This window comes from Diadema setosum, chromosome 3 (genome assembly GCF_964275005.1).
Source record: "Diadema setosum chromosome 3, eeDiaSeto1, whole genome shotgun sequence".
NCBI classification, from domain to species: domain Eukaryota; kingdom Metazoa; phylum Echinodermata; class Echinoidea; order Diadematoida; family Diadematidae; genus Diadema; species Diadema setosum.
The window spans coordinates 39,025,945-39,049,091 of NC_092687.1; the positions used below are offsets into that span (position 1 = coordinate 39,025,945).

The 23,147-nt window shown below is 39.4% G+C and overlaps 1 protein-coding gene across 1 annotated transcript; it reads right to left on the reverse strand.

The window, feature by feature from the left end:
* Positions 1 to 2,913: 2,913 nt before the first annotated feature.
* On the reverse strand, positions 2,914 to 20,402 carry LOC140226585 (very-long-chain 3-oxoacyl-CoA reductase-B-like). The gene is made up of 10 exons (XM_072307039.1): positions 20,230 to 20,402; positions 17,635 to 17,681; positions 15,763 to 15,838; positions 14,801 to 14,976; positions 14,308 to 14,352; positions 10,533 to 10,567; positions 8,341 to 8,422; positions 6,605 to 6,670; positions 5,318 to 5,467; positions 2,914 to 3,584 (listed from the first exon to the last, which is right to left on the reverse strand). The coding sequence occupies exons 1-10, from the start codon at positions 20,399 to 20,401 to the stop codon at positions 3,471 to 3,473; spliced, it is 963 nt and encodes a 320-aa protein (XP_072163140.1). The 5' UTR covers position 20,402; the 3' UTR covers positions 2,914 to 3,470.
* Positions 20,403 to 23,147: the final 2,745 nt, after the last annotated feature.

Sequence of the window (23,147 nt, forward strand, 5' to 3'; positions counted from 1 at the left end):
TCCGAGCTGGGTCAGCCTTACCACTCCATGGTATCTCCATGCTACACTATCAGGACATTAATACAATGTGTGTCCAATCCTTACAGGAAACATCAACAATGCTGAGAATCACAAACACACAAATAAACATATGAAGTATCAAGATGCAATCACAGGTGTTCATGGAAGATGATACACGTCATGATTTACTCATATCATCGCATTGGTCAAATCAATTCGCAAGTCATTACGAGAATCACACTTTAATTTTCATGTTTAATCACAGTGCCAATGTTTAACAAAAACTTATAGTTGAGTATAACGTCAGACAGGGTGGACTCTGATCAAAACAAAACAAAACAAAACACAAACAAAACTAAAGATTTCAAACTTCCGATACAAATTAGTAAACTTTAACAAAAAATAAAAAACAAAACAACAACTTCATTACATCAAAGTACATATATTTTCGCCCTCGGTATCTGAAGTTTCTTTGCATATTATGCTGTTTAAAACCCTTATGCAATGACACGAAATTATTGACACATGTAAGGAGTTTGTGGACAGATTCTACTACACATCATAGAAGCTGTAAGAAAGGAAGTAAACAATCACACTCGAAGTATCATAGTGAGAATAATCAACAAGTGTTCATGTGGGACTCCTAATCATGGGGAAGTGCACGGTGAACAAATAAAACTGCAGCTCCTAAACCAAATTCATTTTGTTTTGCGTAGATGATTACACAGTGCAATGACCCATTACCAAAGAGGGATACATGTATGGTTTAACAACATTTGCTCCTGTGACAATTGCTCCATCAAATATCTACCATGCTATGGTAAAGCCAACATCATAAATTCTACCTACAGACATCCATGACCCCACTAGTATCCTCACAATGAACTACAATGTATAAGGCCAAAAAGCCCATCACTAACCTAACCTTACATTGCAACTGTCGCAAGAGAAATGTTGCGTCACCTACATGTACATGTAGGCCCTACACATCACATAATCATTAAGGATTGTTTGGTGGAACTAATGGCACACTAACTAAAATTCACCTTGGCTCTGTATCTCGTGGGATGTAACACATCCAAGTCACTGACGCACCAGCATACAAATGACCTTGGTCCTGATATCACTCTACAGTAGATGCTCATTACACCAAACTCTTTAGTACGAACACATTTTTGCTAACCGCAAAGGGTTTGTTATACAATGTATCTGGGTGGCAAACAATAATTTAAACTGACAATTTCAAGCGGGGGGAGAAAAACAAAATGAAACAGCAGACGTGTTATATTGATATTTTGTTGTAACAGTACTCTTCACACAAGAGTCTCTTGGGTCTTGTGCGTGCAATGACACCCATCGCCAACAACACGATGTGCAGAAGCCACATAGAAGGGAATACAAGGGAAAACAAGCTGAGGAGCGAGTGAGTTTTATACAAGAGAACGCTGGGACTTTATATAACACAAGCAAACCCTGTGCCTTATACAGGTGATATCTCAGGCCTTTCAAGGGCTAACTCTGCTGTAAGAAGATAATTTGGACCCCTAGAAGTGTCTGCATGTATTAGATAATCTCACAAATTGCAACTGATTGATAAATTGCCCTACATCGACATAAATACAATGTAAGCACTGAATTGATAAGTGTTTAAGTAGTAGCCATGATGGTCCTACATACTCGAGTAGGATTCGAACCTACGACCTCCTGATCTCCGAACAGGTGTCATCTCCACTAGACCACAGAGCTTCTGCCCAACAACAAGTGGTGGTTCTAATCCTTATAACATGCAGGGTTACTACGTAATTATTCAAATTCATGAAATATTTCTGACAAAATTTACGTCGATGTAGGGCAATTTGTCAATCAGTTGCAATGAAACATCTTGACGGAAGAATTTGATGAATTTGAATCTCACAAATTTCTTGCAAACTGGCCCAGTTTTTTTCTTTATTGACATACTGTATCTACAATTTATCACAATGAACAAATATGCGGAATTTAAAAACGTAAGCAGTGTGTGTACACTCTTTGTCATTCGAGCATTGAGAATCAAGGGTTTCTAGGACGAACACTGTACGAGGGCTTTTTATAGCTTAGTCAGTAGAGCTGCACCAGGCAAGCAATCTGGAGGTCTTGGGTTCGAACCCTGATGGAATCTCATTTTCTTTGCTCATTTTTCCACTTTGTACAACTATATGTATTTTGTTATACGAACATTACAAAATAGAGGGAGAGCACCACAAGTCTCTTTAACCTTGAAATCAATGCTTAATTCAATTCTTAGCGTAGAGAGCTCTGAATTTGTATTCACGTAAACATTTTAACTCAAAATCATGAACACTGAAAGGTAAACTGAATACCTGGTCTACATTGCAGAGTCCAATGAGGAATAAATGGCCTAAAGTTTATAAAACAATTTCGACAAGGAGGTGCAAAGTTGGGATCAAAAACACACAAGCAGAAATTGATGTGTATTAGGGCTGATCGGATCACCCCCTTCAAGATGATGTGCTACATTACAGTGGACTCCTGTATACAGCGAAGTCCTTGAGACTGGCCATTTCCTTTCCTTGTATCAAAATTGTATCAAAAACTTTGCCACCACAATCACTGTGTAAATATTAAACAAATCTAGTAGGCCATAGTAAAACAGGGTAGGTGACACATTACCGACTCATCAAGCTGTGAAGAAGGACAGCCACAATCGCCATACAGAGAGAGAAAAGGCTCAAATCCCGACAGCACATTACATTTTGCATTTTCAGGCTGCGGTTTGGAATAAAATGCGACCCTTTCTAATCTTAATGAAGCTACAAACAAAGGTTTGGTTCCAGAAGCAAAGTGCATTTAATTCATACCAACAAGAAAAAAAAAAAAAAAAATGAAGGCATTAAAATCATGTCTTTCGCTATAAAAGTGGGAAAACTGTGCAGTGTATACTATGCATGCTGAGTCATGTTTCTGAAAGCAAACACCCGATATTTGTTAAAGAGAACTCACACTGTTTCATATCATTACACCCAATCTAGTAGGCAGCTCTGCAGTACTGACACCCACAAACAACATAGCTGTGTAACACAGCTACATTGTGAACCCGTGATACATATCATACGTAGGTGTTTATACCACGCATACATTACATCCAGGAAGGGCAATTTGCTAATCAGTTGCAATAAAGTCATCTTGTTTTTCTTTTTTTTTCAACACCTTCTCTCTCAAGCATGTGCATTAGCACTGGTACCACATAGGATAGTAAATCAAGCTCTGATTTGTTCACACTGGCAATACAGTACACAGTTTTGATTCCTTCAAAATTTGACAAATTCTTTGCTTGCAGAAAGATGACATTGATATATGGGGCATTAAGTGCAAATTGTATCTTCCCACTAACAACCCTGTACTGCTTGGATAATGAATGCTACACTATCTATTAAGGTAGTGACAAGCCTTCACTGCTGGTCCCGGTCTTTCTATTTAGCCTTCTTCTGTTCCAGCTTCTTCAGGTTGATGCGACGTATATTGGTGTGCAGCGACATCTGTACCCTGTTCAGCAGCCACTCGGGAGCCAAATCAACCACATAGGCCTGGAAAAGTTAGAGAGATCACAACATTTTAGTTAGGCACTAGTTGGTGTGGGAGGGAATGATGTACCGTATGTACCCCCCCCCCCAAAAAAAAAAAAAAAAAATTACAATGGGACCCTCCGCAATGATAATTTTAAGAATAGTGAATCAATCCAAATACAATTTCAGGATACCAAACTATAACTCATTGCCCACATCTAACAGAAACCCCCATTCAATTTGCTTCAGTGGTCAAACAGAAATGAGGAATTTTGTAGAGCACGTCGGGAATCTCTTCCCTCCAAGTTCTGTCTATTGTGTTCACACACTGGAGTATCCAGGTGCTTAACTTTGAAGAATCAGACTCATAACATGCTTTACAACAATCCACATTTCTCTGTGACTGCTTAACCAAATTGAATGGGGTTTTCTGCAAAATGGAGATAAGATGTTATGTTTTAAGACCCTGAAGTAGCATTTAGACAATTTAATCATATTGGGTGATATCAATGCAAAAATCTGATTGTATTTTTTTTTTTTTTTTGGGGGGGGGGGGGGCATACTGTATAGGCAGTATATCTTTTGTGAATTGTTAAAGTTCATAGATATTCCTAAAATCAAAATCTCACATAGGTATTGCATCAAATATGATAAATGTGCTGTGTGTCCTATTAAATCCAAAGTAAGAAGTTACTGATTTTTTTTTTCCCCTGAAAAGAGGTAGAACAAAATATAATCACTGCTTTATAATTATGTATATTCACAAGATCAATTTGCATGTCATTTCATTGTTATATTTGTGTTCATGTAAAAAATGCATAAACAAAATGAACAATGTTTAAGCCTGGAGGTTGTGCATACAACAAATGAAGAGTTTGTTCGCAAAAAACGATAAGTCCATATTTGCCAAATGGAGATATTTGCGATTAAAGGTCAAGAAAAATAAAGAGAATAATAAGAAAGTTTGCACTTCTTTTGACCATAACTTCAAAAATTTACCTTTATATGTAGTGACCAATATATCATTTAAAAGGTATCATTTTGTACTTTATGACAAATACCATACTTCAAAATCTTCAAAAATGGACTATCGGTTTTTGCAAACAAACTCTTCAAATATTTGTCAGGATTTCTGATGAAGGAATTCTCAGGAATTCTGATAGAGTGACTGATGTACGTTGTACAGTTTAAAGGGATCATATAGTTTTGGTTGAGACCTAATTTCAGGTTTCTAGCATGTTTTGGTGAGATGATGAGAAACCTCTCATGAAATATGAAAGAGCATGTAATTCCATGAGGAATTCAAGGTTTATTTGATGAAAACTGGTTTTGAAATGGCTGAGATATCCAAAACAGAGCAATTCTAATAAAGTGTGGGACCCACACTTTTTTACGATCACTTTGTTTTACTTTGTTTTTGGATGTTTCAGTCATTCCAAACCTGATTTTCATCAAATAAACTTTGAATTCCTCTTCGAATGGTATGCTATGTACTATTTCATACGTGTTTTCTTGGTATCTCGCAAAAAGTTAAAAGCCCAATTCTCATCTCCACCAATACTGTACCATCCCTTTAAATGGCACTTTATTCACAACATCAACCTGTATATAGTGTTACCACACACCTTTGTCCCTCATTTACTTCACCATGCAAACCTTCAAGCAACACATCAACCTGTACATGTATTGTAATTTCATTGTAATTTTAGCATTCATGTAAACAAATGCCGACGAACAAGGAATGAACATTATACCTGGAGGTTGTGCATAAGGCAGCCGTTTGTGCGATCCTGGAGACCGACGGTTAGGAGGGCGCTCTTTACGTACGTCTTGGGACTCGGTATGGTAATAGTCTCACGTCGCAGCTTGCTCAGTTTTGTAGTGACGTAGAAAGGCAGCACAGACTGCACAAAATACCATGAGAACCCAAGTAAATAGTGAGCTGTACATTGAATGTAATCACCATCTTCTTTGCTTTTATTTTGTACTGTAAATTCAATACATGGAACAATTCACAAGTCAACCTTGTCATTATATAATCATGCAAATTTGCCTTCATATACCCGGTACATGCCTGTGTGTATGCTTGCGTGTTTACGTAGGTGTTCAACCAGCAACCTGCACAACCAAAGAAAAACTTTTTTTTTTTTTTTTTTATTACTCTCAGACATTTAAGAACACACAGTGGTTTCCATTCACTACGACAGGAGGGTTGACATATTTGAAATCTGCACTCTAGTTTCCCTTCTTGAAATCAAATATCAACATGGCTTGACAACATAGAAAACAAACCACATACATCACAAACCCCTATTGAAGACGTGATCTGCACATAAAAATCACACAAGCAAACAAACATCCCCGAGTATTTGACAAAAGAGTGTGCATGGTAAGTATTAAAAAGCCAATTATCACTTCTCAAATATCTTGAGAACAAGGTTCTATGACGTCAAGAAACGCGTCATCTGAGGGGCAAAAAAAACCAACATGTGTCTTTTCACAGAGCACAGCTCTAGCACGCAGTGGGTGTACCGCATACCCGCTTGCCCGGCTGGCCAGATAAAATTACAGCTGAAACTTCGGTATAATTAATATTCTGTATACTTAGCATGTGATTTGTTGACCTTGCCGATATTGACTTTATGTGTACCTTTTGTATATATTGTAAATATGTTGTTTACCGGTTGGTTTACATCCAATAAAAAGTTAAAAGAAAAAAAAAATTATTTTGAACAAACAATTTCATTCATGTTTACAAAAAATGTATTGCTATAATACAATTGTTCATTTTGTTTTCCGAATTGAGATTGCATTGAAAATAATAATGTGATATTAGAAATAAAATTTGATTTGAAAAAAAAAAATTATGCATGATGATGGCACATGGGATGCAAAGCTTTCCTGTTTGCCCCCCCCCTTCCCATCCATGCACTTCCCCCCTCCCCCCCTTCCCATCCATGCACTTTTTCCCCCTCAGCGAATTGAGCCATAGTTTGATGACATCAATGAAACCTTGTCTACAGCACTATGAGTGTACTCACCTGAACAATGATTCCTTTGGACGCATACTCTGTGTTGAGGCCCCTGGAGAAAAAGTCTACAAATGCCTGAAAAGAGGAAAAAAAAATATTTGAAATCGCGAGATTGAGAAGAACATGTCAACCTTAATTTCACTCCCAGGCTAAGGTTCATGTAGCCACGTCTGAAGTGTTAAGATTCGTTCTGTGAGCAATCATTGCATTAGCTGTTATAGACTATGCACATCCATTGTACAACATGCAGCCATGGATATGAATGTGGGTCTTTCATAAAAATAGCAATGCTAACATCAAGACCGAACTTGAAATGACAGACTTTTGAATATTCTGAGATGCTGGTGTCAGCCAATTGCTATTAAATTCATAAAGAGTGTACCTTCATTCTGCAGACGACATTCAACACCAGGGCCAACACTAGCTACTGGAAATAATCTTTGTGTCATAAATTTTGAGGTCAATCTGCTAGCACCTACAGATTTCAAATTTGTATCATCGCCAGTGCTGGTCTTGAGATAGCACCTACAAGCTTGTAGCATTGACCTTAAAATCATCTACTGTCTTTGCCTTTATTTAACAGTTATTTTATTATCCCCGCCACGGAAAGAGGATGTTGAGTAATCATCAGCGTTGGTTTGTCTGTTTGCCAAATAACTCAAAATGTTGTGTATAGATGGAAATGAAACCTGCATAAAAAGGTTGATATTGACACAAGGAACATCTCACTAAATTTTGGTAGTGATGCGGGAATTTTTATGGAATTTTGGAGGATATTTCATCTTGTGGTATAAAAAGGTCAACAAACTAGGGGTTCAAGCTGCACAAACTGGAGGTTTACATTTGCGCACTAAACTGCATGCTCTGCTTCAGCAAGGTACCGTGCAATGACGTGAACAAAAGTTTTTGATTTTGGAAAATGAGTATGCTGGTTGGCGGAGGTCTGTGCTCTCCCCGAGTGCTTTTCTAGTTATTATTTTTTAAGTCCAGTTTCCACTTCTTTTCTTTTTCATCATGGCTTACAACACAGATGATGGGCACACGATTGTCGCTTTTGATAAAAGGGGAAGAGGAGGAGATGGAGGAGATGTAGCATGGAATGGGCAAATGGATGGGCAACACTTTCGGCGGAGGCATACATTATTGTGGATGATTGGTTTAAGTGAGTTGGCTCAGTCGGTAGCGCGTCTGCCTCACGATCACGCGGCCCGGGTTCGAACCCGAGTCTGGACTGAGCAATGTTGTGTGTAAACATACCGTCCCCTCTAGCAAGAGGCAAAACACTCTGTCCCTCGGATAGGACATAAAATAGAGGTCCCGTGTATGAGAGAGTCACAGCTCATGCACGTAAAAGATCCCGCTTCATTCACTCATCGCAAAGAGCAGGGTGTCTAACCCGGTGAAGTGGTCCCACCCCACATCCAACTGGACCCCATGGAAGACCAGCTTAGTGTAGCTGAATATGGGCTATCCTGCCATCTTCACAGATGGAAAATGAACAACAACAACAACAACAACAACAACAACAACAACCCTCCCAGTGCAGCAAGACACCGACTGGCCTAGATGCCCCTTGAAATATTGGGATATCCAAGGCCACTATGCCCCAAGCTGACAGTGCCCATTTGAAAAATGGCTGTGACCTCCAGAAATCTTAATTTGAGCCCTGTAAGTTTATTTCAAATTTTGAATTCAAACTGACCACTCTGTGCTGCCACAAACAAGCACATCTTGAATGTTGTTACCTTGGTTGCAGAGTAGGCGGTCAGCATTGGGCTGGGGTTCATGGCCGACGCCGAGGAGACATTGATGATGACACCCTTTCTCCTAACGTGTGGAGGGAAAAGAATTTCATGGGTTAAATATAATACATAGAGAGCTTGGCACAGCTAAAAAATACTGAATTTTTTTTTTTTTTTTTTTCTAGGACTGCACCAGTGTGTCTTAATCTTTAGAGGGTGGTAGCCCTTAAAAGAAGAAAAAAAAAAAAAACAGAAAAGAAAAAAAAAAAGGTGCTGGAAACTCCATGAGAGGCACCTGGAAGGAGTATCACAGTAGCTTAAAAAAAAAATAATAAATTCTATGGATGATTACGATCACGTATCAAAGCAAAAGCTGTGTGTGTGTGTGTGTTTTTTTTTTTTTAACTCAGTTATCCATGAAAAAACACACAGTATGTGTGGATTAAAATGTGAAAATTGCACATACCAAGCATTCTCACGAGCAATACAGTTCCATAAACATTTCATATCAAAAAACGTAATTGTGTTCTTACTTTTTGAAGGAAAATGAAACCAGCAAAGCACCACACACTACTTACATACGATGTATGTGTCGTGTCGAAAACATGCCACTTAGAAGCCTTGCTTTGTTCCCTATACAATAGACGGTGCCTCAGCGCACTTCAATAAACCTTTTTTCAAAACCCCTTTTCTCAATAGCAACATATATAGATGCTTCATTTTTCAAGTTTTCTTTCCACTTTTTGTTCCTTTGGGTAGGTACATGCATGAGCATAAAGTTGTCATGGGTCATATGGACTGTTTCAAAGCCAAAGCACCCCTCTTTGAGAATATGCTTGTTACAAGGCTACATTCCCTCTTTGTGCCATTTCTTTTCAATAGCAATTATGAATTGGAGTAGCTCGGAATCTTTTACTGCTCCAACTCACATTATGCACGTCCTGTGAGCTACTGTATTTGAATAAAAGGAGAGCTTTCAATTTGGGTCTGTAGGGTATACAGAGCGGAGAGCTACTCGACTGTTATCTATTAATGCGCCATGCGCCATTCTGATTTGGTAGCTGTTTCAATTTCTGTGGACAGGGACGCTTGCATTCACTGATCTGTGTATGAAAGCTGTCACTTGTGTGCGCTGAACCTTAAAGTACAGCAGCTAGCGACTCCATCCTGTTTGTTAATTTACAGAATGAATGCTATTTCTATCAACAACTGTCCTGATAATACAAAGGATGGAGAGATATTTGAGTATTGTGCACATGCTCCACCTCCCGCCCTCTTTGCCTAATGTCTGGAAATCACGGACTTGCTTATCATCACTGACAGAGTGATCTGTTTGGGTTGTGCTTCAGTTAACACCTCAGTTAACACCTCTTCATGTGCCATGGTGGCAACCCCCTGTGTGCCACATTATTCTGAGACACCAACGTAGTCATGCTTTGAGAAAACATTATGTTTTTCAAATCTATGTAGATTTTATCAATTTCCGTTAATAAGGTGAACATGTAGTGAGCAAAGTTGTAGAGAAAATGCCAAGCTTTGCTTTGATGGAAATTTGCAAGACAAATCGATGATTGTTTTTCTTGATAGGATCAGTAGCTACATTAATGAAAAGGCATGACATTTGCAAATAAAACGGTGCAAGAAACTTAGAATTTACGCGCAAATCTATTGGGAAACACAGCTTGATAGTCAATCAACACACAAAATGCAAGCTCTATGTGAGACAAACGGAAGTGCAAGAAAAGCTTTCATTGTACTGCGACATTTGGCGATTTATCGATCGGTTTGGGCGGGTTTGTGGGTTTGAGCAGAATATATGCGGAGTTGGTGCGCAGTCGACTGAGTCGGACGTGTGAACATGGCACATAAAGAGTTAATGCAAAAGTGTTCAGTAAATGGCTGGCACAAACGGAATTTAACAATTATGTCTGGTAATCTTTTACTACTGTTTGCCTCTCTTTTTTGGGGGTGGGGTTGGGGAAAAGAGTCAAATTTGTAATGCATAGTTACATAGAGGTCAAACAGTGTTCCAGTTCAAAAGTTATGGAGACTGTTTACTTAATCTAATCTCCATTCAAAATGTCTGCTCATTGCTGGAAAATAAATGCCTGCCTAGCCACCTGTCCACTTTTCACCAAATCTATTGATGTACCGTATTCTTTTTTTTTTTTTTAATTAATGTTATGCATACCTACCTTTCTATCATGCTGGGCAGAACCAAGTAACTCATCTGCAAAAATGATATGGACATAGTTTGCACAGTGTAAGCAAGGCTGCAATTGGTTAACTCCGATCACGATGACAACAAAAAATAATCACACAAATGTTAGTAGCAGAGACTCCAATCCCAAGTATTTCCTAAACGTAAGATTCTCCTGCCGCATGGACCCTGTTGTGACACGGATTGTCGCCCATACACGGATTGTCGCCTCCTGCTCGGGGCGACAATCCGTGATGGGCGTTGGCGGCACGGATTGTCGCCCCCTACACGGATTGTCGCCTGGCGACAATCCGTGTAGGGGGCTGGCGGCACGGATTGTCGCCCGCCCTCGAAGCACATTTTGCTGGGTAATATCGTTCTGGACATTATCATTGAAATACTAACACATAACTTACATGGCTACATCCATGCAAACATGCCATGTAAAAACTCATGGTGAGGTTTCAAGGAAGTGTGTATGTGCGCGTGCACATGATAATTTAGTGTCCGTTTGTGCGTGTGTGTGTGTGATGGAAGAATGTGTTTATTATGTCAGTTTTTTGCGTATGTGTTTTTTAGCTGCGCGTGGGGAGGGATACCTAGTAAGCTGTTGCTGGCATAAACATTGATATTGATTTTATCAGCAGCTTTGAATTTGATGAGTTTGTTTGGCAGATTTGTACATGAATTCGGAGTGGAGCTTGCGTGCGGGCGGATGCTGCTTTTCTGCATACGATCCATTAAGTCTTATTTATCAACATTGGGAAATCGTTTCATCAGGAAGGATGTGGTATCGGTTCGGGTGTGCGTCGGTATGTGGGAAGGGGGTTACATTTCGTTATTGCAAAAGTTTGTTATTCTGAAGGCTCATTCGTCCGAAGGCTCATTCGTCCGAAGGGTCATTATTCCGAAGGTTCTTTATTCCGAATTTCATTTTTGGATCAACGAACCACTAGGTATAGGGAATTGTGTGTTTCGGATAAATGAAGCCTCGGAAAAAAACGAAACTTCGGAATAACGAACCTTCGTGTGTGGTGTGTGTGTGTGTGTGTGTGTATGTATGTATTTGGGTCGGTGAATGTGGGTGTGGGATGATTTAGGTTTTGTTTAATCTGGGGTTGGTGGGTTGGGGATTGGATTTGAAGAAGGATAGTTATAAATGGTATGAAGGATGTTGGTATATAGGATTTGATATTTAGAATGATGCAGGCCCTAGATTTGTTTCGGTTTGGGAGGGGAGGGGGTGGTGGGTTTTTTTATGACTGATTTCATTCTAGATTTGTGTAATATATTTGTGTGTTGTTGTTTTTTTATGTATATGCCCTTTTAAGTAAGAAGGTGTTACATGATCCAAACCAATATATTCAAGGAATAGGTTTGGTAGGGCCCTATACATGTCAAAACTTTCTCGTGAAAAAATTATTAGTAGGGTTGGTCTATAATCGAGTTATCTATGTTGAAGTGAGATTATTTGTGGTATAAATTGACACATGGATTTGCTTTTGTTTCGAATTGCCATTTGTAACTTTTTTTGTTCATGTTGCACCCAGAATGGGTCGATTTATGAATGATTTGAATGAAATCAATAAATATCAAGGAAAAAAGTGTTGAGTTGGTTTGTTTGCATTACGAGGTTTGTTTGAGTGTTTGTTGGTGTTTGTTTGTATTACGTATGTATTAGCGGTGTGCAATGGCAGTTCGTTTGTGCTAATTAATCAAGTAACGATTGACAAATTTTTTACGGCGTGTGGAAATTATTCGCTCAAGCATAAAGCATGCCAAACCTATTCTGGGACAAAGAATAGTGGTATGGACGTTCTAGTTTATAAGACTGATGGAAGAAAATGTCTGCAGTGAAAAAATGAACAAAGACAAATAACATTTGGGGAGGGTACCTCCCTCGTATGTATTTTCTCTCGGTCTCTCTCTCGCCTAGCCGCCTCACCGCTGATATTTGGTTGACACACCCATACTATTTTTAGATCAACGCTGGTGTGAATTCTTTAAACACGTACTCATACACTCTGAAGGCGTTTGTATTGCCACAGTAGCGCCACTATATTCCACATACACACGTAAACATACAGGCACACGTATGACAAACAAACCACTACCACTATGTAACCACTACACATGCACAGTTTCTACATATTGTATTATTATACTCCAAACACACACACAAACACACACACACACACACACAACAAATCATACACATCATATATCATGCAGCTCACAATACACACACACACACACACACACACACACACACATACGCATAACTTACCAGTCATACCCATCCCACCAAAGCTTAACACCGGAGGAACCACCCCGAGCCCGGGGCGACAATCCGTGACGGGGTGACAATCTGTGTCGCAACAAATTTTTTGCCAGCACGGATTGTCGCCTTCGAGGTCAAAAACTGGGAACTGCACAAGCGTCACGGATTGTCGCCAGGCGACAATCCGTGTAGGGGCGACAATCCGTGTAGGGGCGACAATCCGTGTCGCAACAGACCCCCTAGCAAACAGGAGACTCTGCGGTCGTGTAAACATGCCCACCATGTTGTGTGCGTATGGGGCACAATCGCAAGTACGAAGTAAATTGTGGTTGGGGTCCTGGGATCATATAGGAGGCATGGATTTTCTAGTGTTACGGATGCTCTCTGGTGCTCTTTTTTTTTTAAAGCCCATTGAGGACAGGCTGATTTTGCTACAACATGCATTTCCCATAGACCCCTGCACGAGTATACTCGGGACTCGTCCTCAATGGGCTATGGAACATACAGCATGTGACAGAACTCGGACAGTGGGTGAAAGTAGGAGACGTGGAATCTCTGTAAGAAATTATAGACATTTCATAAATGAAGGAGGAGAACAAACACTTCTACTACAACTACTACAGTTGAACCTCTATTATCCGGCCTCCCTTTATCCGGATCTCTCTATTATCCGGACGCAATCTCGCCATGATTTTTTTATCTTTTTTTAAGAAACTCCTTGAGAACTCCTACACAAACACACATGAATTACATATACTTGATACATTTCTTAATAATTATTTAGGTAAATCATCCCAAGAATTTATAAAAGAAAAATGATTTCATGCTTGCAAACACGAACCTCTATTTTGGGGTCTGTTACTGAGTGTAACAATGAAAAGGTTGCAGCATACACATTACTACATGTGGTACTACAATGGGCTACATCAGTACATGTGTATGTATGTAAATGTATAAAGCATTGAGTCTCCCGTATCCGGCCAAATCCCTTATCCGGATGAGCCCCGGTCCCGACTTGTCCGGATACGAGAGGTTCAACTGTACTAAATGATTATAATGCAAAGGGAAAAGGGTCATTATCAATCCTCCTATGATGATGATGATAATTACCCCCCCAAAAAATAATAATAATATCAGTATTATTATTATTGTTATTATTATCACCATTATTATTATCATTATTATTATTATCATCATCATCATCATTATTATTATTATCATTACAGTCACTATCAAAAATATTTACAATTTATTTTACTATCAAGGCTATCCTCTTCATGGTAGCACTGCTCTACCAAAGGGTCCTACTAATATCATCTAGCATTATGGAGAGACTGCTGAACCACTGCTGAAACATTGCCTGTTCTACCTACCAACTGTTACATGAAAGAGACTTTCAGCATTCGTAAAAAAGGATGAGTTGTATTGTAACACCCCTGCATCTATGACACAAGCTATTAAAGACATCCACAAACTCAGAAAATCTTACCATAACCACGGTGAGACAGTTAATGTTGATGATGTTCGGCAGAAACTGCAGAAAAAAAAAAATGTTAATAAGAACACAAATTACAGTGGGTATAATACTTTCAGTATCTCTTCCGATAGAGCCATTGAAATAGCCCACCTCAACATTATTTGCTACAATTTTAACACAAAACGGTCCTCATGCTGAAATTTCATGACTTCATTTTCTTTCATATCATACACACATTTTAAGACCCTACTTGTGAAAAGCAGGGTTTGGATTCAAAATAACACAAATTTACGAACAATGCTAAAAATCTGGCAGGTGCCAATGATAGCACTGACTATACTGGGATAATCTCTCTAGCAGAATTGCCTCGGGGTGTGATGGGTTAAGAATTCCATCATACAAGCAGCAGAGCTATAAATAGCCCTGACCCAAAAACCTCTGGAGCAATACATTCAGACCCATTCACCCAGTCTCACTGTAGTCCCACACATACAGTAATATGTACCTTCTCCACATCCTCAATCTCTGTGAGAAACTGCGGAAAGCTGTACGACATCCCAACGTTGTTGACGAGGACGCCAATCTCGAGTCCAGCCAGGGCTTCCTTGATCCTCCCGTAAATGTCGACGTTGCCGCAGAAGTCGACGGCCAGGGTCTTCGTCTCAACGTTGTATTTCTCTCCTGCGAATGAGCAAACCAGACACATTTATCTTCCTGCGTTCACTTCCAGGTGCAGATATATACTGTATGGTAATACCTAGGAAATTACCAAGCCCCTCACCCTGTGGACAATTCCCCCCCCCCCCCCCCCCCTTTGGTTAAATACTTGTTAGTGATAAGAATACAGTAAGGATTAGGGTTACAGTTTGAGTTAGGGTTTGGGAAAGAGTATGGGGTAATTGTCCATGGGCGACAAAAAAAATTAGCCTCATTAAATATGTGGTGAATATAAAATTGCACTGAAGTCCTTTCAAGTGACTTTCAAGTGACTGGAACATTTTTGTGCCAGTGCCCTAAGCTTAACTCGCCATGTTCTTTCATTAGAGTTCAGTTAATCCCTCTAGATCTGACCCAATTGTTATAAAGATCCCTAGCCCATTTAAGTGTGGTAAAGTGCCTCAGTATCACACAGGAAAACTGTAGCAACACATTAGTGATAAGGGGTTTACATTATACACTCGTAGGTTATGTCTGTTAATCAAAGACAAATTTGACTGTATTTTTTCTTCTTTTTGCATCCTACAGAATGAGAAAAAATATGAAACAAGGTAATTTTCAGGGGTCTTTAGACTTTAGGTCCTTCATATATAGCCTTATAGGTACCTGTACTATTAACCTGTTGAGGACGAGTCCCGAGTATACTCGCGCAGGTGTCTATGGGAAATGCATGTTGAAGCAAAATCAAACCGTCCTCAACAGGTTAAACATGGTTCTCCCACAGACATATTTGACCCCTCAGAGCCTTACCTATCTGAGTAGCCACATCCTTCAGCTTGTCCGCTGACCGACTCATAAGAAAAATACTCATTCCCTTTGAGGCAAGCTGCAATGAACCATAAAAAACAAAGTTATGCAAAGGCAAACACAACAATTCAAGTGCAATATAGTTATCAAAAAAAAAAATGACAGGCATTAAAAAAACAAAACAAAACAAAAAACAAAACAAAATGAAATGAAAAAAAAACAAAACCCTCATTATAGTTACCAAGAGCCATTTTCTATTGCAGTGTTTTCAGTCACCACTATAAAGAGAGAATATTTTTAGGACATTTCAACTATAAAAATAAAATAAGAAAAACTCTATGAATACAGACACCTAATAGTAAGAAAGGAAAAGCATAGAAAATGTTCTAGTTGGTGCACAAAGTTGATCTGCCTTCAATGGCATTTAGGATTTCCAATGCCAAGTTGGTTGTTCATGGATTGAAAGACAGTGAATAATGAGCAGAGTTGTGAATTAACATTATTTGAGCTTTGTAGGGTTGGACCTACTACTAATCGACCGCCTAATGTTTATTTGCTTGATAAGAATATTTAACACTGAAATTCACGTAAAAAACTTGACCTACGTGATTGAGAAAATCCAGCTCTATCAAATGCCGTTGTTCCCTTTTCGATTCAAAGTTTCAGTGCAAAAATATCGCCGACGAACTTGCGTGGCCTCGTTTCAGCTCCCCGCGGTAAATCGCGTTTTTAGGATCGACCGCTGATTTTGCATTGACAATGCACGTAAACCGAGTTGCATTGAACACCGTGTTGTACGAAGCTTTTTAGAAGCCTATTAGAAACCTCCATAGACATTACATTGTGCTGTCATTACGATTCGGTGAAAATATTCATTCGAAATTTGGTCCTTGATTAAAACCATTAATGAACAGTGAATTATCGCGTTTTCCCACACCATCCTAATCTACATTCAAAGCCAATCCATTTTTATGTGCTTTGCGCGCAGAGAAGTGCGTACTAAGTGTTCTGTGCGCGAATTATACGCGGTCGGTTTCAATAAGGGTGGTCGATATGTAGTAGGGCTACCATACAATTATTTCACATAACATTAACATAACACAAATAAAACTTTAAGAGTCATTTTTATTCTTAAATATTCTTTTCTGAGAAGATCGTGTTTTGGTATGCATGCTGTCATATAACTGGCAAGCACCATGATGCCACAACTACACAAGTGTAGCATCCAATTTAATGATTGTGGGACAGAATAAGAATGGGACTGTTCTCTCAGCCCCATGAGACTTTACTTAAAGGGAAGATAAACCCCAAGAGCAATGTGGATTGAGTGAAAGCAGCAACATTAGTAGAACACATCAGTGAAAGTTTGAAGAAAATCGGACAATCGATGCAAAAGTTATGAATTTTTAAAGTTTTGGTGTTGGAACCGCTGGACGAGGAGACTACTAGAGGTTATGACGTATGAGTGGACAACAATACCAAGAAAATTCTACAAAATTCCATTTTTCATGAAAATTACAAATTCCATCAACTTGATATTGACAAATGCTAGGGGTAGCAATTATTCCCCCTGCTTTCTGAAAGAGGTTGGTCCATTGCTCTTTCATAATTCTAGAAAAATGAATTTTTGTTGAATTTCCTTTATATTTTCTTTGTATTGTTGTCCACTCATACAATGTACGTCATATTCTCTAGTAGTCTCCTCATCCAGCTGTTTCAACACCAAAACTTTAAAAATTCATAACTTCTGCATCGATTGTCCGATTTTCCTCAAACTTTCACTGATGTGTTCTACTAATGTTACTGCTTTCACTCAATCCACATTGCTTTTTGGGTTTACCTTCCCTTTAAGACTCTAACAACGTTAGGATCTACCTGTTCTGCATATGCTTTTCCAATACCATCAGTAGCACCAGTCACAACTGTAGTAAAAAAACAAACAAACAATGAAATAATTCATGCGGAAGTTCTGCACTCAACTTTGAACCAGAGATCAAACTTATGTGCATGAGCTCTAACGTTAGTATTAGATATAGCTCTGAATACAACACCAGTAAATGATCAGACAGTCTTTCACAGGACAGAACAGGATAGTCAATGTGGAGTTGTATTCAGTCCGGGAAACGCGCTTGTGGCGGGGGCTCTTGCTCGTAAGGATCCCTCCTCGTGAGCCAGTTTCCCGGGCTGGAATTGGTTCTTTAGTCCCACACCCATCGCTTTGTGACGAAGAAAAACATGAACTAGAATCTATGCTACATTCAGGCATTAAAGTTTAGGGAACAATCTGTACAGTCGCTGGAAAAACGCGACGGTGGCGCCGTGCTCTGCATGATGGTGTCTAGTCGGGCTAACCGGCTAGCTAGTATAGTAGAGACAAATGCAATCTTACTCTTATGTTAGTCTTTTATATGAATATTTGTCAAAAGTAAGGTTTAAGACCTAATTTTAATCTAGACCCTTGTTAGCTCACGCAGCCGCTGTAGAGACAGCGGCTGCACCTCTATTCCTTCGCAGACGTTGTCATTTTTCAGTGTGGTTGTGCGACTCCTTCATGAATATCTTTATTAATCGTGGAAAACTAAAATACAAGGAATTATCATAATCTATGATAATCATTCAATAATCGGTATGCGATTTTTTTGTTTAATTACGTCAAAAACTCACCGAAATCTGTGGCTGAAATCAGGTCTGTAAACGTCCTTATTGCTTCACTCCTCATCTGCGTGTTATTATGAATGGCATTCACTCTTGTATACTACAACGTACAACGTAGGTAGTCGGAGAGGCGCCCTCTAGCTCTCCGACTACCTACGTTGTACGTTGTAGTATACGAGAGTGAATGCCATTCAAATAACACGCAGATGAGGAGTGAAGCAATAAGGACGTTTACAGACCTGATTTCAGCCACAGATTTCGGTGAGTTTTTGACGTAATTAAACAAAAAAATCGCATACCGATTATTGAATGATTATCATAGATTACGATAATTCCTTTCAGTTTTCCATGATTAATAAAGATATTCATGAAGGAGTCGCACAACCACACTGAAAAATGACAACGTCTGCGAAGGAATACAGGTGCAGCCGCGTCGCTTCGCGACAGCGGCTGCGTGTAGTTAGACCCTTGTAAACCATTAAGAAGTTAGACATCTATACTTCACTGATTTGTTTTGTTAATTTTTATTGTTTTTTTTTTCTTCCATTGTTACCGAGGTAAAAGCCATTTAATCCTGGTAACAACTCATCAAACGTTAGGCAAGACATTGACTGACATATGCACATCAGTTCGGGAAACCCACTCACAAGGGGGGCCCCTCCTTATAAGTAACCCGTCCCCCTTATAAGTAACCCCGTCCCCCTTATAAGTAACCCCCGGGGCACCCCTTATAAGGAGTCTCCACGCTGTTTTGCAATGCAACGCGAAAATGAAAGGACTGCGGCAATTCGCTTGATTATGTCCATAAAGCTTCACAAGTTTCCTAGTTACTCACGAAATTTGAGCAAAATCGGTTTGAGGCATCATATCTAAAATCATGGATTTAAATGCGATGTCAAACGACCCATGCGAATGCTGAAATGCGAGCGATTACTGGCGTGAGTGTCGCCAGGCGCGGCGGCGCGGCAATGCTTGAGTGCAGACGTGGCGACTGAGTACGGAGGTCAGTCGCCGCGTCTGCACTCAAACATTGCCGCGCCGCCGCGCCTGGCGACACTCACGCCAGTAATCGCTCGCATTTCAGCATTCGCATGGGTCGTTTGACATCGCATTTAAATCCATGATTTTAGATATGATGCCTCAAACCGATTTTGCTCAAATTTCGTGAGTAACTAGGAAACTTGTGAAGCTTTATGGACATAATCAAGCGAATTGCCGCAGTCCTTTCATTTTCGCGTAGCATTGCAAAAAAGCGTGGAGACTCCTTATAAGGGGTGCCCCGGGGGTTACTTATAAGGGGGACGGGGTTACTTATAAGGGGGACGGGTTACTTATAAGGAGGGGCCCCCCTTGTGAGTGGGTTTCCCGAACTGACATGCACATTCTGCTCTGTCGACCCGGCCCACTATGAATATGATATTACTACGGTGCTTGGGGCTACGGCGCGGCGGCAGGTAGAATCATGGAGCTACCACCGAAACGGTAATAGGGTTTGGCTCCATGAATGTATGGCCTAGAATGGAGTGTCTACTTGCATTTGCATGCACTGTTCGATTAGGGTAAAATCTTGCACCGATATGCGATAATACAGCCTACAGCTGAGGGCCCTAAATAAAGTGCATGATTACCAATCTTACTTGACCGACAAGTCTGTCTATTAAATTCCGCGGAAAACTTCTCATTTATTGATTTATAATGATGACATTGGAATTAACTTTTGTTAGACAGACTTGTAGGCTATAGCCGACTTGTATCAGATGTGTAGGCCTAACCGCCTATGTTTAATCGGTAATGTCGGTCAACAATCTTAATTACCTGCCCATTTCCCCTGACGAGCAGGGTTAGTCCCCAAGCCCAATGGACCGGCCAAGAAAAAGGTGTTCACATTTCTCAGAATTGAAAGAAAAACTTTTGTCGAGGCGTAGATCGTCGTGAATAGCCCAAGAGTTGCGAATAAGTGGATGAGAGGCTCTGGAATAACGGCCATGATGATGTGCGGTGACCTAGCTGTGTATGGTGGGCGGGCAGGCGCTTTGTGTGATGTGGTTTCTATGCATGTGATCATGCCTCCACACATGTGGAGCACTGGGATGATTGCTGTAACCCCTTGACCTTTGACATCGAGACAACGACCCTGGGGACGACGCGCACGATCTGTCGTTGGCCTTTACTACGCTACGTGAAGGGTGCCGCATTCGCACGCACTGCACATGAATGGAAGAGAGGTAAACACAACGAAACACCCCGCCCATTTATGAATGAATAAAGGAATGAATATGAATAGGGTGGAAACAATCAATTGAATGAATGAATAAATAAATGAATGAACAAATGAATATGGAAAAATGAATAATAATGATAGTAAATAGATATTAATAAACAAATAAATGAAGGAATGAATAAATAAATAAATAAATAAATGTACAATATGGCATAAAATAACAGAATTGGATACATAAATGACTAGATTAATACAAATTAAGAAAGAGTAAACAGAAGCCAAAAAGCGTACGTCATTCACTTTATCCAAAATGGCATGCATTGTACATGCCGCCCTCTCTTCAACGTGAAATTTCCACAGATATTGGATAAAACCTACGTTATAGAATAATTCATTCATTCATTCATTCTCCTGAACAGAGTTTGTAAGCACAAATTTTTCACATCAAGTAAAATATAAGTAATATATTTGTCAATATTACAAAATATGACAAATGAAATTTATGGATATACAAATGATAGGGTGAAAAAGAAAAAGCATAAAGAACATTCTGAAGTATATAGAAGATGTAGGATATTATGCAGGGGAGGAATGCTGTTCGCGAAAAGACATAGGCCTACATAATATGCATCAAGCATACATATCTCACTTGGGGTAGAATTCGGGTATTTCTGATATTCCTGTTTAACGTTAAGGTATTTTTTTTTCTCAAATAATATGAGTTTGTGTATTATTATCGCCAAGGATTAATTTTGCATTTCTTCATTTATATAGAGTATTGATATTGTGTTGATGTTATGATGTAAAAAGGAATGTCCTTGTTTTGTTATTTTGTGTTTGTTGAACTGTTGTGTTTTGTCATTCTGTTGCAGGGCCCCCTGGGATAACAGTGTGTAAACCACTGATGGGGCTACCCTGGGTAAAGAAAACTGAATAAATAAATAAATAAATAAATAAATAAGCGTTCTTAATTCCACACTATATTCGAGTTGCTTGAAATCAAGCAATTTCTGGTAGCAAATCTCACATATTTCAGAGAAATAGAAATCGAATGAGAGAGGTTAGAGGTCAAGGACCCCCATGGACCTGCAGGTGTATTAGCTTCGTGGTTAAAGTATTATTCTCTCAAGTTCACAGAATAGTGAACTTGAGAGAGTATGCTGAAACTATTGCTTTACGACAATCCACTCCTCTGCTTATAAAAGAGTATGCACCAAGAATGCCTTGGGTCACCAAATCTTATCATAATAATAACTTATTTTGCAAATACAAGAGGAATCCAAATGAAAATACGAAGAGTAAATATTAAGGCCTATTATGTTCGTTATCGCAATATTCTTATAACTTCCCTGAGACTTGCTAAGAAGAATTATTTCACAAAGCAGTTTGATCTTTACAAAAATGATACCAAGAGTACGTGGAGGGTGATTAGTGAAGCTCTCCGAGTTAAAAATAGATCGGAACAAGTGAAGGAAATATTTCAAAATGGTATTTTGTTGTTGATTTAGGCCCCAGTCTTGCTCGTAATATCCCAGTAACAGATAGAGAATTTCATTATTTCCTAACTAATCCAAATCCCCAAACTGTATTCTTTACTGGCTTGTGCCGAAAGGGTGGGTTGGGTGGTGGCGCGTCGCGTTAATGGGAACACCACCCTTCGTCCAAAGCCCCCCAGGTTTTGCCGAAAGGGTGCGTTGGGAGCGTTGGGTCGCGTCGCGTTGACTGGAACCCCACCCTTCGTCCAAAGCCCCCCCCCCCCCCCGGTTTTGCCGAAAGGGTGCGTTGGTACTTTTTCTCATGTAATATTAAAGGACGAGTTTTGAATTTACATTTAACCTTCAAACAACCATTTCAAAGAGGCTATCGTCCGGATCGGTTTACACTCTATTACCACCTGGTCTACAGCCAGTTGGTCTAATAACCAGTTGGTTTAGTCATCATTTCGTCCAATTACTGTTTGGTCTAATTGTTATTTGGTTTAATTACTATTTGGTCTGCAGTCAATTCGTCTAATAATAGCCATTTGGTCTATTTTTGGTCTATTATGAGTTAGTCTAATTCCATTTCGTCTAATCATCAAATTGTCTAAAAATAAAACCAAATTTGTCCAGTATAAATTTGGTGTACACATCAATAAAAAGGCCCCCCCCCCCAAAAAAAAAAAAAAAAAAAAAATAGCCCAGTTGGTCATATAGACGAAACGATGATTGGACCAAATGGTACCTGATTAGACCAGGAGGCTGGCTATTAGACCAAATGACAATAAGATCAATGGTTATTAGACTAAATGGGTGTAGACTAAATGATGATAGACAGAGGCTAGACCAACTGGGCAATGGACCAAAATTAATGATGTGTACACCAAATTTATATTGGACAAAATAATTTGGTTTTATTTTAGACCATTTGATGATTAGACGAAATGGAATTAGACCAACTCATAATAGACCAAATCGGTATTTGATGATATAAATTGGTGTTAGACCAAAAATAGACCAAATGGCTATTACTA